At 45.5% G+C, this 16,783-nt stretch overlaps 1 protein-coding gene across 2 annotated transcripts in view; it reads left to right on the top strand.

Annotated features, from left to right (window-relative positions):
• The window catches only part of SLC30A9 (solute carrier family 30 member 9), a 783,215-nt gene that overhangs the window by 129,620 nt on the left and 636,812 nt on the right, over positions 1–16,783 (top strand). For both annotated transcript variants that reach the window (XM_086962700.1, XM_086962699.1), the window contains exon 3: positions 10,649–10,711. In XM_086962700.1, the coding sequence (XP_086818826.1) occupies positions 10,649–10,711 (63 nt within the window). The remainder of the gene's footprint in view (positions 1–10,648; positions 10,712–16,783) is intronic.

The raw sequence follows: 16,783 nt of genomic DNA, 5'->3' as shown, positions 1-16,783 counted from the left end.
TTTTTTATAAATTCTTTAGCCATGCTACACAGCACCATGCATACTGTGCAGCATGGCTAAAACTCAGTAGCAAAACTAATAGTTCCCAAAGACAAGACTGGTTGGCTTTGCCATGGTTGTAACAAGTCAGACCAACACATAATTACACGCCACACAATTACACTCTACTGATTACAACATACACTCCACATAATTATATGCTACGTAATTGCACTGCGCTCAACGCAACATACACTCCAAATACCACTCCGCACCTTATAATTACACGTCACATAATTACACTGCACTCAATGCAACATACACTCCAAATACCACTCTGTGCCACATAATTACACGCCACATAATTACACTCTACTGAATGCAACACACACTCCACACAATACCACTCAGTGCCACAATTATATGCTACATAATTACACTGCACTCAATGCAACATACACTCCAAACAATACCACTCAGTGCCACATAATTGCACGCCACACAATTACACTCTACTGAATACAAAATACACTCCACATAATTATATGCTACATAATTACACTGCGCTCAACGCAACATACACTCCAAATACCACTCAGTGCCACATAATTACACGCCACATAATTACACTGCACTCAATGCAACGTAGACTCCAAATACCACTCTGTGCCACATTACAAGCCACATAATTACACTGCACTCAATGCAACATGCACTCCAAATACCAATCAGTGCCACATAATTACACGGCACATAATTACACTGCACTCAACGCAACATACACTCCAAATACCACTGTGTCACATAATTACACGCCACATAATTACACTCTACTGAATGCAACACACTCCACACAATACCAATCAGTGCCACATAATTATGCTTCATCACTACATTGCACTCAATGCAACATACACTCCAAATACCACTCAGTGCCACATAATTATACTGCACTCAATGCAACATACACTCCAAATACCGCTCAGTGCCACATAATTACACACCACATAATTACATTGCACTCAATGCAAAATAAACTCCAAATACCACTCAGTGCCACATAATTACACGCCACATAATTACACTCTACTGATTAGACTGCGCTCAATGCAACATACACTCCAAATACCACTCAGTGCCACATAATTACACACCACATAATTACACTGCACTCAATGCAACATACACTCCAAATACAAATCAGTGCCACATAATTACACGCCACATAATTACACTGCACTCAAAGCAACATACACTCCAAATACCACTCAGTGCCACATAATTACACGCCACATAATTGCACTCTACTGAATGCAACACACTCCACACAATACCACTCATTGCCACATAATTATGCTACATTGTTATTAGTAATATCAATACATCTAAGTCACGTAAATACAACACATATTGCATTACAAATGCTATAGGTGTCACATTTGCGAAAGTTAAAACTATTGGCATTGTAAATGATAAAGCTATTAATTTCGCTATTTTCAAAACCAACAGATAAATATAAAATGTGTTATTTACAATACCAACAGCTCAAACTTTCCTAATGCGAGACCTATTGCATTGCAAATGCTTGTTTATAACTTTGAATGAATACCAATTATCTGTCAGTTCAAAAAACATAGGAGTAAATGTTTCCAAGCACATTTTTCGCATTCTTTATTTAACTTTGGAAAAATGTTGTAGAGATTTCCACAGTAATTTCGATTTATTCTCCTTTTGACCTCTTGCACCTTTTAATAGGTAGGAGTTTAATTTTGCATTATGAAATTTCTATAAGTACGATTTCTGCGCAATACATTCTCACCTTTTCACCACTTATACTTTTGTCTTATCTGCTTAAAGCGTATGTCTTAATTAAAAGTAACTTCATACTACCCTTTTCATGCGTTTCCACATAACTATTTTTACAGAAGTCAACCTTTCTGATGGATACATCTGTCTGTGGATTCCTCACCTTATGAATATCCCCTGTGGAAGCATTCCGCCAGCAGGAATCTTTTTTCCTAGCTTTCCACGCCGACGTAGTCGTCACAATGCCATGGCTCCCTCCGCACGCGGCTCCGCATGACGTCACTGGAGCCATAAGAGGAACACGTTGGCGTGATGACGTCAGTTCCCTTTTTTCCGCGCTGTCGATGCTAACGTTTTTTCTGGGACTCGCCATACTTTCGTCTTGATACTATGTATTTTGGATTGTTTCTTTCTGTGGTTGTGCCTTGTCTGCTCCCAGGAAGTCGGGTTTCAAGCCCTGTAAAGAGTTCGGGGGTCATATGTCATATCTCGTTCACTGACCCGATGAGGACTGTCTGTGATGTTTGTTATCAGAACACGACGTCGAGGGCTTTTCTCGCTGTAGAAAAATGAACCCGAAGGCCTTGAAGGAACGGGAAGCCAAGTTGTACATGGCCAGGGTGAGAAAAGAAAAAAGGGGTTGAAAGCGTTCGAAGTAGAGGTCGCACAAGAAGAAGAAGAGGCATGGATCTCGGTGTCGTTCGTCGAAGGCTGTGGTTTCGAGGTCTCCTTCACCAGCACCTCGACGTTGAGAAAAGTACTTAGCCTCTCCTTGACCTTCAGTGTCTCCCCAAACGACTCTGATCCATTCTCTATCATACAAGGGGACTCTGGCGCGTCAACAGCGCCGAGATTTTCTCAGACTCCGGAAGGTTTGTTGAATCCGGCTGATGATGAGCTCCTTCAGCTCCTGCGGCTCCGCCTGTGGCCCCGGCAGCTCCGACTCTGAAGGTGCCTCGATTGGATCTCGAACCGGCACAGTATCCACAATTTCCGGTGCCGGGTTTGGCTCCATTACATTTTTTTATTCGATGTATGGCGTGTTTGCCAGGGCCTTGTACCCTTCTGGTGCACCTTCGGGTCCCATGGTTCCTCTGGCATTTAATTTGGGTGTGCCTCACCAATATTCTCTGGCTTCCTTCATGCCATTCATGCCAACGACGCCGTCATGGCAGTTTCCGGCTACGAGGATGTCGACGGCGTATGTGCAGTCCCCGGCTCCATCCCGTGAACCTTCTTCTTGGATTCGTTTGGTGCCAGTTGCTACTGCGGATCCTCCTTCGACGAAATGTATGATACCATGGATATGTTTGAGGGTTTGTGTGAGGCAAGTGGATTAGGCACATCCCCGGAGTGGGACTTTGCTTCACAGAAAGCTTCCCCTTCGAAGGAATTTGCACCCTACCATACAGTGATAAGGAAGGCTGTGGAGTTCTTGCATCTTCAGCTCTCTATGACTGAGTATAAACCTAATTTGCTTGCAGACATTCATGCCCTCATGGACTCTGCCAAACAACTTCTTCTAAAATTGTCTGAGAAAGATCGGGGAAATTTCAGTGAGGCCAAGTCATCAGGTCTGGCCTGGACACAGCAGATTCGGTTGCCAGGGTGATGGGTTCATCCATTGCACCGAGAAGGCATGCAAGGTCTTCTGGGTTTTCTCCTGATATACAGGCTGCCCTTCTCGATCTACCTTTTCATGGGTCTAGACTTTTTGAAGTGAAAGATGATTCTGCTCTGCAAAGGTTCAAAGACAGTAAGCCCCCAGCGATATCCTTGGGTCTTCAGACTCGGGCAAAGCGTTATGGCTATAGAAGATAACGTGGCTTCGGAAAGTCTTTGCTTTCGTGGTTTCCGTCAGCCACATCAGCAGCAACAGCAACAAAATCCCTTGTACAAGTCCTACAGGGGTAAAGGCAGAGGTCGCCTTCGTGGAGCGGGGCGTCAGCCTTCCTCCTCCTCTACCTCACCAAACCCTCCTGGTAATGCAGGAAAGCAGCCCTGGATCATGCAGGTCCTGTGGGAGGCCGGCTTACCCATTTTCTACAGGATTGGAAGTTGGTCACTTCGGACCTTTGGGTTTTAGATCTGGTAGATTGCCTTTCCCTTCCGGGAATTGTCTCCTCCTTACCCTCCTTTCCAAAGGTTTTGAACAGAGGTTCATTTACTTCTCCTTTAGAAGGAGGTTCTAGTCCTGTTACAAAAAGGTGCGATAGATGTGGTTCCGGAGCAGGAAAGGGGTCAGGGATGCTACTCCCAGCATTTCCTGGTTTATAGGAAGGATGGCAGGTTACAACCTATCCTTGATGTCAGAATCTTGAATCGGTTTCTCAGGCAGGAGAGGTTCAAGATGCTCACCCTAGTGCAGTTTCTTCAGACGCTGCAACAAGAGGACTGGATGGTGTCCATCGACTTGCAGGATGCGTATTTTCACATCCCAATCCTGAAAGTCGCACAGGAAGTATTTCCTCTTTAGGGTTGGTTCGCAACATTACCAGCTTGCAGTTCTTCCGTTTGGTCTTACTAGTGCACCTCGAGTCTTCATCAAGGTGATGGCGGTGGTGCCCCCATCTCAGGAGATCGGGGGATCCCGGTTTCTCCCTACCTGGACGACTGGTTACTGAAGGCAAAGTCACCAGAGACGGTGCGTCGTCATCTGCAGGTAACAACCCAGCTGTTGTTCAAATTGGGAGTTTCGATAAATGTGCCCAAATCTCACCTGGTGCCCTCTCAGCCCAACCTGTTCATAGGGGTAGTACTGGAAACCACTGCGTGTCGAGCTTTTCCGCTGCCGCAAAGGATTCTCAACATTTAGGAATGATTCCCTTGTTTCACAATGGAGCACTTGTTCAACCATGCACACTGGCACTTGAGGGCGCTCCAGTGGTGTCTCAGCAGGCAGTGGTATCAGCACAACGGAGATCTCAGTGGCGTCAGTCAGGATCTCCAGAGAAGCTGCAGCGGATCTGTGTTGGTGACGCGTGGAGGCAATCTGTCTCAAGGAAAGTGCTTTCATCTTCCTCCAACGGTGACCACCGTGATAACGAATGCCTCTACCCTAGGGTGGGGTGCTCATCTGAGGGATCTGGAGATCAAGGGTCTTTGGTCTCCAGAGGAAAGATTGCTTCATATCAATCTTTTGGAATTGTGGGCGATACGTTTGGCGCTCAAGGCCTTTCTCCCTTCCCTTCGCGGTCAGTCGGTTCAAGTCCTGACGGACAACACTGCCGCAATGTGGTATGTCAACAAGTAGGGAGGAGTAGGGTCGTACTGTCTCTGCAAAGAGACATTGCGCTTCTGGTCCTGGGCTCAGGACCATCGGATTTTCTTGATGGCAAATCATCTGGCCGTGATTCTGAACGTGCGTGCGGATAGTCTAAGTCGGCAGTTCTCCACCGATCATGAGTGGAGGCTTCATCCGGGGGTAGTTCGACACATCTTCTGGACGTGGGGAACTCCTCGGGTGGACCTGTTTGCACTCACGAGTACGCGCACTGTCTGTCATTCTGCAGTCTCCAGTTTCCGATGCAGGGGGCTTTGGGGGTGCGTTTCAGTTGAGTTGGAGCTCACAACTCCTTTACGCATTTCCTCCCATACCCATGATTCCTCGAGTTCTGAGGAAGATTCGTCAAGACCGGGCCCAAGTTATATTGATCGCCCCGGATTGGCCAAGAAGGGTGTGTGGTACACAGATCTACTTCACTTCTCATCTCACCCTCCGCTCCGTCTCCCTCTCAGGCCAGACCTCCTGTTGCAGGGGCAGGTTCTACACCCCCACCTCCAGAGCTTGCACTTTCATGCCTGGAGAATGAACGGGGTGACCTGAATTCTTTCTCTCTTCCGCCTGACGTGGTGGATGTTATTTTATCGGTCAGACTACACTCCACCAAGTCTATCTACTTCTACAGGTGGTCAAGATTTGTTAAATGGTGTGTAGAAAAGTCTATTGATCCCATAAAAGCTCATCTTTCTGATGTTCTTTGTTTTTCGCTGCATTTGGCCAAGCAGGGTTTTGCTGTGGCTACTATTAAAGGATATTTGTCTGCTTTATCGGCATTTCTTTGTTTGCTTGATCAGCCGTCTCTTTTTAAGGTTTATTAAGGGGCTTGCTAATATGTTTCCGCCCACTCCCTTCATTATGCCCAAGTGGGATTTAAATCTAGTTTTAACTTTCTTAATGGGCTCCCCTTTTGAGCCTATGCATAGTTGTCCTTTGAGACTGCTGTCATTCAAAATGGTATTCCTTGTGGCTATCACCTCGGCCAGGAGGATGAGTACATTTCAGGCTTTGAGTTCAAAGCCTCAATTTCTGTCTATTCATGCTGAAGAGTTGGTTCTCAGGACCAGGGCTGCTTTTCTGCCTAAAGTGGTAACTCCCTTCCATCTAGGGCAGTCCATTACCCTCCCTACTTTCTATCCTCCCCTCACCCTTCCAAGGAGGAGAGGCTTCACCGCTTGGATCCTAACAGGGCGGTTAGTTTGAAGGACTTGCAACAGGACACAGCTCTTTGTGGGCTACGTTGGACGCATGAAGGCCAATGCGGTGCACAAGCGCACTTTATCTAGGTGGATCATCTTGTGCATCAAGATCTGCTACGCTCTGGCTGGTAAGGAGCCTCCTGAAGGCATTAGAAAACATTCCACCAAGGGTAAATCATCTACTTCTGCCTTGCCCAGAGGTGTTCCTGTGTTGGACATTTGTACGGCCCCAACTTGAGCCTCCCTCCACATTTTCGCGAAGTATTACTGCTTAGATTCTGAGGTGAAGAGGGACAGTCATTTTGCGCGCTCTGTTTTGCAAGACTTTTTGGTATAGAAGGATGGACACCCTCATCCGAGGGTTGGACTGCTGTGGGATTCTATTCATAAAGTGAGGAATCCACAGGCAGATGTATCCATCAGAAGAACAAGTTACTTCCTTCCGGTAACGCTTTTTCTGGTGAATACAGTATCTGCCTGTGGAGTTCTCACTGACTCACCTGCCTCCCCATTGACCACCCTTTTATACCTTAACCCATTAAGCGCGCCACAAACATTCCGCCCCAGTGCGGACGTTCGATTGCGCTAACGGGATTCGGACGTCCAACGGTCATGCGCAGCACTAGCGAGGTAGTGCACGCGACGACCGTTGGACGTTTGCAGCACTGAACGGGTTAAAAGAGGTATTGGTTAATATGGTTGTTTCATATTGTCATTTTGTATTACCTCTATTTTGCCTTTGTGTAGGCTTATAGGAAATGTTTGCTTTCTTTTGCTTTCCTATTTCACTTTACCCTGTGTGTATCTATGTGAATACTGTGTACTATGTATGCATTGTCTCTATGGTCGGTCCGCCTATTCACCTCGGAGGCACGGAAAAAATGGGTGGAACTGGCGTCATCACGCCGACGTGGTCCTCTTATGGCTCCAGTGACGTCATGCGGAGCCGCGTGAGGAGCCATGGCATTTGGACTACCTCGTTGGCATGGAGCGCTAGGAAAAAAGTTTCCGCTGAATGCTGGCGCAGGGGATATTCATAAGGTGAGGAATCCACAGGCAGATACTGTATCCACCAGAAAAAGTGTTACCGAAGGTAAGTAACTTGTTCTATTGGGGTTCTCATTATTTCTGATGGTATCTTACTTGTAAGAGCAGTTCTGCCCACTCTCGAACACGTCTGTGTGTGTGTGTGTCTGTCTGTCTGTGTCTGCCTGTCTGTGTCTGTCCCTGTCTGTCCCTGTCCCTGTCTGTGTGTGTGTGTGTGTGTGTGTGTGTGTGTGTGTGTGTCAAGTCAAGTCAAGTCAAGGATTTATATAGCGCACTACATACCCGGAGGGTCTCAAGGCGCTTGAGGAGGGTGGGGAGTTATTTGTCGAATATCCAAGTTTTAAGTAGCTTTCTGAATGCTAGGTGGTTCTGAGTGAGATGAAGGTGAGTGGGGAGTGAGTTCCAGGTTTTAGCTGCGAGGTAGGAGAAGGATCTACCTCCCATGGTGGTTTTATTGATGCGGGGTACGGTAGCAAAGGCTTGGTTGGAGGATCGTAGCTGGCGGGAGGGGGTGTAGAAGGAAAGTCGTGTGTTGAGGCATTCGGGTCCAAGTTCGTAGAGTGCAGACGAGGATGTTTTTATGTTAAGCGAAATCCTGTCTGCTTTGAAATCCGTCCATAGGGACAGAGCCCCGGGTAATGATGGTGTTCCGGCGGATGTCTTCCTAGATGACATCGACCGGTGGAGTAAGTACATCTGCCTTTTATTAAACCTCTTGGCAAGAGGCGCTGAAATTCCGGTTTCTTGGAAGGGTGCCGTCATTATACCAGTATATAAAAAGGGGGACCGGGCGCAACCCTGTAACTATCGCCCTATCAGCCTAATAGACACGGTCCAAAAGGTGGTAGGACGTGTTATCATCAACAATCTGCTTGATTGGGCTGAGGAGCAGAACATTTTATCCCCTTTTCAGGCGGGTTTTCGTAAAGCAACAAGTACTGTAGACCAGGTTTTTCGCTTCCAACTTATACAATGGCGGACAGTGGTACTGGGTGGAAGCAGCCTGTATGCAGCTTTTGTTGACTTGCGGGCTGCATTCGACCTGGTGCCAAGGGCAAAATTGTGGGAGGTGCTGGCTGCCCTAGGGGTCCCGATGATTATCCTAACTTTGATTATGAGACTCCATGAGGGTACTTATGCAAAGATTCAATGGGGGGGCTATGGCAATGACACTATTGACTTCCCTGTCGAGCGGGGGGTTCGGCAGGGCTGTTCAATGGCTCCAACACTGTTTACTCTTTTTATAAATGGAATTGTTCCCCTTATGCAAGCTGAGCCTTTAGATGCTCCCTCTCTTGCTGGTGCAAAAGTTCCAATTTTAATGTTCGCAGACGACACCCTAATTTTATCAAAATCCCCAAGTGGTCTGCAAAAGGCATTGACAATCTTTGATAAATTTTGTAGTGATCATGGCTTGGAGGTAAACGCAGCGAAGACAAAGCTCATGGTCTTTAATCCCAGTAGGAAATTCAAACCCAAAATTACCTTGAGTGGGCGCTGCCTTGAAGTCGTGAACTCCTTTATCTATTTGGGGATACATATCTCAAATAATAACAGATGGAACCATTAAGGCATAGACAGCTTGCTGGTACCATCATTAAGGAGCACGCGAAATCCTTAACTAAGCCAATCAAACCGCCACTGATCATTTATGAGGCTAAAGCAATAGGGTCTGCACTATATGGGGCAGAACTGTGGGGGCAAGAAAACCTCCAGGAGTTACAGAGGTCAGAGAATACTTTCCTCCGTAAACTAACTGGTACCCCACAGAGTACTCCCCTCTTGCCACTCAGATATGAACTTGGCAGAAAGGAAATTTCTGCAATGTGTAAACTCCGACCAATATTATATTGGCGCAGAATCTGGACCACCCCTGAATTGTCACAATATGCAGAAGGATTTGCTGATGTAATCAAGGCAGATCGATTTCATGAAATTAAATGGTTTAGATCTTTGAGAACTGCATTAAGTGAACTAGGGTTGAGTGAACTGTGGTCGGATCCAGCCGGGTCCTCCTTTCCACCTAAGTTGCTTATAAAAAATCTCTACTGGGAACATGTTGCAAATAAGAGCCTTCTTAGTAATAGCAATGGGTCTATGACGACTGCCTTCCTCGAAGCTAAACTGTTTCCAATGTTTGAGATGTACTGGGATATTATATCTAAATCCCTGGATAGGAAACTGTTTTTCCAACTGAGGGCTGGCTCTCTACCTCTTGGGAATTTAACATCCAAATGGAGAAATAGAGGCCCAGCAACTTGTTTAGCATGTGGGGAAGGGAAAGAGACTCTGGGGCATTTCTTGTTTGTATGTCAAGCATATTCTGTTCCGAGACGAGTCTGGTTGGCTCCCATGTGCAGGAATCTGGGTACTAAAAGTTCTATGGTAGCCTTACGTATCATTAAAACTACCCCTTTAAATTGGATTGTCATAGCAACTGCAAAGTATTTGGGGTGGGCGTGGGTAATTAGGCAGAGATTGCTAGTAGAGTGACTACTCTCTGCCTAGTTGTTCAGGGACTGCTAGTATATCTATTCCCTGTTCCCATGCCTGGTGTCTTTCTGACGAAATCTTACTTGAATTAATTTTTAATCATGTATGTTTTTAATATATGAACTTTGCACCTTGATGTTTAAAACTTGATGAATTTCGTTTTTAAAATAAAGGGAAAAACCTTCTTTTTAATGTGTTTGTGCTTAAAGTCATGTTGACTTTGTAATTTAATTGTATTTTATTATATGTTTGTTTGTCGCTTTTATGAGTAATTACTCGAATAAAGCACTTTTGACTTGACTTGAGTGCTTTGTGTGCGTGGGTTAGGAGGCGAAAAGTAATCCTCTTATTGACGGGGAGCCAGTGGAGGTTTTTCAGGTGGCTAGAGATGTGGTCTTTACGCGGGATGTCTAGTATGAGTCTAGCTGATGCGTTCTGGATGCGTTGGAGTTTTTTCTGGAGTTTTGCGGTGATACCGGCGTATAGGGTGTTTCCGTAGTCCAGGCGGCTTGTAACCAGTGCATGGGTGACCGTTTTTCTGGTGTCGGTGGGGATCCAGCGAAATGTTTTTTTGAGCATGCGAAGAATGTTGAAGCAAGATGATGAAACGGCGTTGACTTGTCTGTTCATAGAGAGTGAGGAGTCCAGGATGATGCCCAGGTTCCGTGCGTGGTCCGTCGGGATGGGTGCCTTTCCAAGAGGCCTCTGGGCCTCTGTGTGTGTGTGTGATGTTAAATCTTATGAGTCCATTGTACTTTGTAGCTTTACTTTAGGTAGTGATATGCACTTCTTGTACAGCCTAGAAATGTTTCAGACCCAAAAATTTCTCAATTTTCTTTTCAAGGACAGGACTCCAGCAGTATGGGACAAAAAGCACAATTTCCAGAAAATCCCATTCAAGTGAAGGGTAAGTGATACACTCACGATTGTACAACAGTGCTGTAATCTTAGAACAATGATGAGCAAACAAGATTGGATTAGGCACAAGATCCGGTATGCATGTGTGTCTTTGGGATTCACATTCATTTTATTTCAAATCTTTTTTTATTAAATTTATGAACTGAACATTAAGTAGTCAACAGTATAATGAAAATAAGCACAATGGTGGAATGCAGTCGGAATGAAAGTAAGAATGTACACAAATCCTAAGAATATAAAATACAAAGAATACAAGTAAATAATAACTAAATAAATAAACTAATAATAAAAAAACTAAATAGGTTCCTCAAGTGCCTTGCCATGGTGAGTACATTGAAGTTGCAGTGATGTACAGGCGGTTAAGTACAATACAGTATAGGAATATCATTGCAAATAATGCAAACATTAAGAATTACATAGTGTAGAGGAGAATGGGAGTTGGACAAGCATATTTATCACATAAGTAGGACTGAGAGTATTCTTCAGTACAACTGTATTACGCAAGTACAGGTTTTACAACTGTAATAGTGAAAAGTACAGTACAGGAATATCATTGTAAATAAAGCCTACATTTAGAACTATGTTATGTGGAAATTAGTCTGTTTTTCACTGGGTCATATGAGAAGGAAAAGGCATCAAGGGACTTCCAATTTTCCTGTGTGAGTTACGCCATGCAGAGGCTTGAAGTGCAACGTTGTCTGCTCCTCTTAGGAAGGATAACCATTCTTGCCACATCTTAAATGAGACTTCTTTGGAGTTTTTCCACTTGTTTAAAAGAATTTTTTTTTTTAAGCACTAGCGCTAACGTGTTTCTCACCAGGATCCCGACCCCCCCTGGAGCCCGAAGTGAAGCCCGCATGCGCCTGAAGTGTGTATCCAAGTCTATTGAGGGCCTTATAATGGTTTACCACTAAGTGCGTCTCCTGGAGGAAAACTACGTTCGGGGCATGTCTGTGAAGTTATTGAAGGACCATGGTGCGTTTGATTTTATTCTGCAGACCATTGACATTCCAAGACAAGATGCTAATCTTCTGTGTCGTCGATGTATGTGCCATAGTGTAAGAATAGAAAACGATTGGAAAACACTCGCCCTACCCTACCACCACCCACCACCCTTATGCCAGTCAACCCTACTACTGGAGCCTGTCGAACACCATTCTGCAGAAAGCAAAGTACAAAGAAACAACAAACTACCCCCCCCCGCCACCCTCCCCACCACCCAGTTCCCACCCCCCACCCTGCTACCCTGCTTCTAAATCCAACGTGAAACAGAGTACCCCAACCAGCAGAGCGCCTGTCTCCCATGAAAACGAAAACTTTGGAAATGTGCGCGATGACCAAACAGGCCGCCCAGGGGTGACAACCAGACCATACTTCCTAGGGTTAGCAACCGCAGCACCTCGACCCCGGGGAGATCAGAAAAACAATAGAAACAAACCAAGCCAAAGCATGAATGCAATCAATCCGGTCCCCCCCACAATGTAAGACCAAATGTCTCGCTCAGCAATCAGGACAGATAATTACCTGCACAGCAAGTTCCCCACATTGGAGCGTTCATACATTACATGCGCCTCCATGCAAGTCTCCAGTCCGTGACTTTCTCCACCACCTCAACCAAGGTCAGGCGAGGCCGACAGGCTCCGAGCCCTCGCATCACCAGGCCTTCGAGTCCCATCCTGGTGCCTTCTACCCCTCTCCGTTGATCCCGTAGAAGAGGCCGGAGACCGATCCGCCGTGTCTCTCCAGCCATCTCCGGCCACTGACTGTCGCGATGATGCGCCTGCTCCTCCAGCCAAGCAAAGACCTCCTCCGGTGACATGAAGAAATAGGATTTCCCATGCAGAAGAACCTTAAGGCGGATGGGAAAGAACATCATGTACTTGATACCTCGGGTCCGAAGCTCTTTTTTGACAGCGTCGAACGATCTGCGCTCCTGCTGCACCTTGATGGTAAAGTCTGGGAAAAATCAGATGGTGGCATTTTCAGTCCGTATGTCTTCAGGCCTTCACGCGGCTTGCAGGATGGCGTCGTGATCCCTATAATTCAGGACCCTAGCAATAATCGTTCTGGGAGGAGCACCGGGGCGAGGAGGGGGGTCGGGGCCCTGTGCGCTCGTTCAATAACAAAGAACTTGGAGATCCGCTTGGGCTTTAGATGGTTCAGGATAAGGTCCTCCAGGAAGAGGTCAACACTCGGCCCCTCCATTTTCTCCGGAACTCCTACCACTCGCACGTTGTTCCTCCGGGCCCTCCCTTCTTGGTCCTCCAGACGGGCCTCCGCGCGTCTCTGCTGTTGAGTTATCCTCTAGACCTGGTCCTACAGCTCCCAGGTGGTTTGTTGTAGGTCCGTAATCGCCATTGCATTCTGTGTTGCCTTCTCGGAGGTTTTATTCAGGTCAGCCTGCTGGAGGGCCATATCCACCGAGACGGCGTCTATCTTGGCCTCCAACGTCGCCCCCAGGGACTGAATTGTCTGCATGATGGCGGTCAGGGACGGCTCCGCTGTCCTGGAGACACCAGGGGGCCCAGCCTCAGCCTCCCCAGGCAGCGCTGTGTAGTTGTCCATGGTGTTTGTTTGTGTAGTGGTGGACTTCTTGGGGCGCATTGCGTTCCCGGCGGTGGCCCCCGTCACAGGCCCCGTCACTGTTTAAAACAATTTTACACACTAAAGTGAGCATAAGATCTAACAAGTAACGGTCATTTACGACCGTGATCCTAGGGTCTAGAGCGCCTAGTAAAACATAGGAAAATTGCCTTGGAGGGGTTACGTTGAAAGTCTTGCCTGTACATTCATATATCTTATCCCAGTATACTTTTAGTGTAGGACAATTGAAAAGCAATGGGGCAGGTTACAGACGTGAGAGTTGCAGTTCCAACAGGTGGGACTCACACTGAGGTTAAGTTTAAAAATCCTCTCGGGTGTCCAATATGTCCTATTTTTTTTTGGTTTGCGATAGTGTTGTGGAGATTTTATTAGAAAAGGTGGTGATATGTATCTTTTCCCAGTCAAATGGGATATTGCTAGAGTTGTTCTCCGATTCCCATTTTTCTTCACATTTCTTTTGAGATTTGCGGGTTTGAGGTGATAGGAGTTTATATATTTAAGAGACTGTGTGTCCTGACTTTAGCAGCTGTAACAACTTTGACAGTATTGACGGGTCAGACGGTTTGAGCGCGCTGTGAGGAGAGATTTTAGTTTTAAAAAGTTATAAAAATCTATCGGTTGTAGTCCGTGGCGAGACTGAAGTGCGAAGAAAGTCAAGGGAAGGGTTCCCTCTTAGAGGTCTTTGACTAGATTTATGCAGTTTTTGGACCAATTCTCCCAATGGAACATCCCTCCTTCGATCTTCAAACTCGGGTTGCGCCAGAGAGAGGACAAGTTTGATTTATTCGTTTTTATTGTTGAGAGGTGTCCCAGTCGTAACATGGCTCTTTTAGCATTGAACAAAATGTACTTTGAGTGAGGAAGGGAGGATATATCCATGGTGAGGATAGCAGGCAAGGGCATATCATTGATGATTGATCTTTTATGTCCAACCAGACTGGTGTGTAGTCAGTTGACAGAAATAGCCAGTTAGATCCCTGATTACAAAGATATGCAGTTTGATAGTTCCTGAAGTTCGGAAGGCCCAGACCACCTTTATATTTTGGTAATTGAAGTTTCTTCATAGATATTCTGGATCTCTTACCTTGCCACAGGAATGTGTTAAAAAGCTTATAGATTTTACATAGGAAATCATTTGCAAGCGTCATAGGTAACATACTGGCTAGATAGTTGACAAGAGGAGTAATCATAATTTTTAATGTCTCAGCTCTTCCCACCATGTTAAGAATTTAGGTGACCAGCCATCTAACAGCTGAGAGATTTTTTTGAAGATGGCATTCTCGTTGGTCTGGAGGGTGGTGATCAGGTCTTTCGTGAAATCCAAGCCTAGGTATTTAAAGCACTTAGGTTTGCATAAGAGACCAGAGTTGCCCATAATTACTTTTCCTCCAAGGTTATTCAGTAGTTTCACCCCGTCTTTATGCTCGGCTCTCAGCTCATGGCAAGTGACGGGGGGCCGGATTTTGGAGTGAGACTCATTGCCGCTGCTGGGGCTGACACTCCAGTCTCTAATCCTGGAATATCTTTTAACGTGCAGTGCCAGCCTGAGCTAGTAGATCACTGCTCTCCTCAGGCTGCACTGGAGCACTGCATCCGCGGGCTTGGCACTCCTACACCCCATTGCTTCCTATCCACCCGTTCCTCCATCGAAAGCCGCCTGGTTCCTTTAGTGTTTATAGAACTGAAAGGCAGTTCGGCACTTGTTTTATTTGCATCTGCTGATGTGTTCACTTATGTTGGTGAGCTCATTAGTTTTCCTCTTCGTTGACCCTGCTATGTTTGGACTAGGATACTACTGGGCTCCTATAATTCATGTGCCTTATTAAAAAAAAAAAAAGGGTCACTATTGCTTACATTTTTTGTGTGGAAAAAATGTGAAATTCCTATCCTTGAGCAACTGTTTTTATAAACCTGTTTGGAGTAATAATGAACAATGACAACATTCCTTTGTTTGAAAATGTTCAGTGGACTCATTGAATACGAAAAGTTCAGGAAATGTTCCACCATATAATACACTGCTTAGGACGAACCCCAAAATCTTAAGTGATTTTTATCGCTTGTTCCAATCTTCCTTAACCACATGGCTGCTGGGCGTTTTCCCCCCCCTGTGCTGGAAAATGCCATTTTAGTGGCACCATGACGAGCTCAGCTCGTCATCAGCACACGACACCCGTGGGTGATGACGAGCTGAGCTCGTCATCAGCATCGAAAGGGTTAACATATGCTCTTTTTGGGTGAGAAATTTCACTTTTGTATCAAGCGTTGTGATAATCGATGCTCTTCTAAGTCAGCCAGTGCCCGGTTCTATTATTTCTTGCATTTTGAATTCTGCTTTTTGTTTTTTTAATTTCAAAAAAGAATTTTATCAATCAAAAGCAAGGTATCAATACATAGCGAATAAACAATGCAGGGGTAACAGAGGAAGAAAGGTAAAAGAAAAAGAAAGCAAAAACAATCAAGAAATACATTGCAATAAAGTCATTAACAATAGTTCATCATGGGCAATAAAGTCAAATGTGGAGAATACAGTAACTGCAAGACAAGGTCAAGTAACAAAGTATACATAGCAGATAATAATGTAGGAGAGATGAAATGCAAAGGGCATTCAGGGTGGTTTAGAAACCTCCTGTTAAGCGGGGTGTGGGCGTTTTAACCGAGCGGCACATTTATCAAAGTACAACATAAAGGGAAGCCATAAGTCGGCACGTTTTGCTGCCATCTGAATGGGAAAAACAAAAGAAGTATCTAACCGATGGTTATGACAAACATTATACCACTAGGCCTTAAGGGAGATATTAGATGATGCTTTCCAATTGGTAGTAATTTGCTGGAACGCAACAGCAAGAAGTAGATCAACAATGCAAACGTTAGTCTCCGCTCCCTCCCAACACGGTGAAAGACTGCCAAGGAAGATGTGAGTGTGAGAGAAATGGATGCAGGTGTGGAAGATTACATTGATTTGTGCCCACACCTGTATCCAGAAATCATGTACAGATTTACAAAGGAACAACATATGGAACAAGGTGGCATGTGGAGAAGAGCACGACCAGCAAACATCTGAGACAGTAGGAAAACGCTTGTTTAGGGTAAGGGGCGTGTGGAGCAACCTATTATATATGAAAAACATAGTTTGCGTCAGAGACGCCGCTCTAGATGATTTGCGAACTTTGGTCCATACCTTATCTCATATGGATATGGGCCATGATACAGCAAAGTTGTGTTCCCATTGCTCTTCCACTTTAGACTTAGGCCTAATGAAATCATTGGCGTGGAGACATTTGTAGATGGTAGAGGCTTTGGACGTGGTGTGCAGGAAGGACTTAAGTCGTGAAGCTGGGGTGAGGGAAGAGGAGGGAATCTGTGCTTGTGAGAGGCGGTTATAGATCGCCATCACTGCATTTTTAAGTAGAATGTATTTGGGAACAAAGGATGTGGGTAAATCAAAGGAAGAGCACAA

Source organism: Lissotriton vulgaris, chromosome 3_1 (genome assembly GCF_964263255.1).
Source record: "Lissotriton vulgaris chromosome 3_1, aLisVul1.2, whole genome shotgun sequence".
In the NCBI taxonomy this organism is placed as follows: Eukaryota; Metazoa; Chordata; class Amphibia; order Caudata; family Salamandridae; genus Lissotriton; species Lissotriton vulgaris.
Note: the sequence above shows the minus strand (reverse complement) of the source record. Positions and strands in the feature narration are given on the sequence as shown.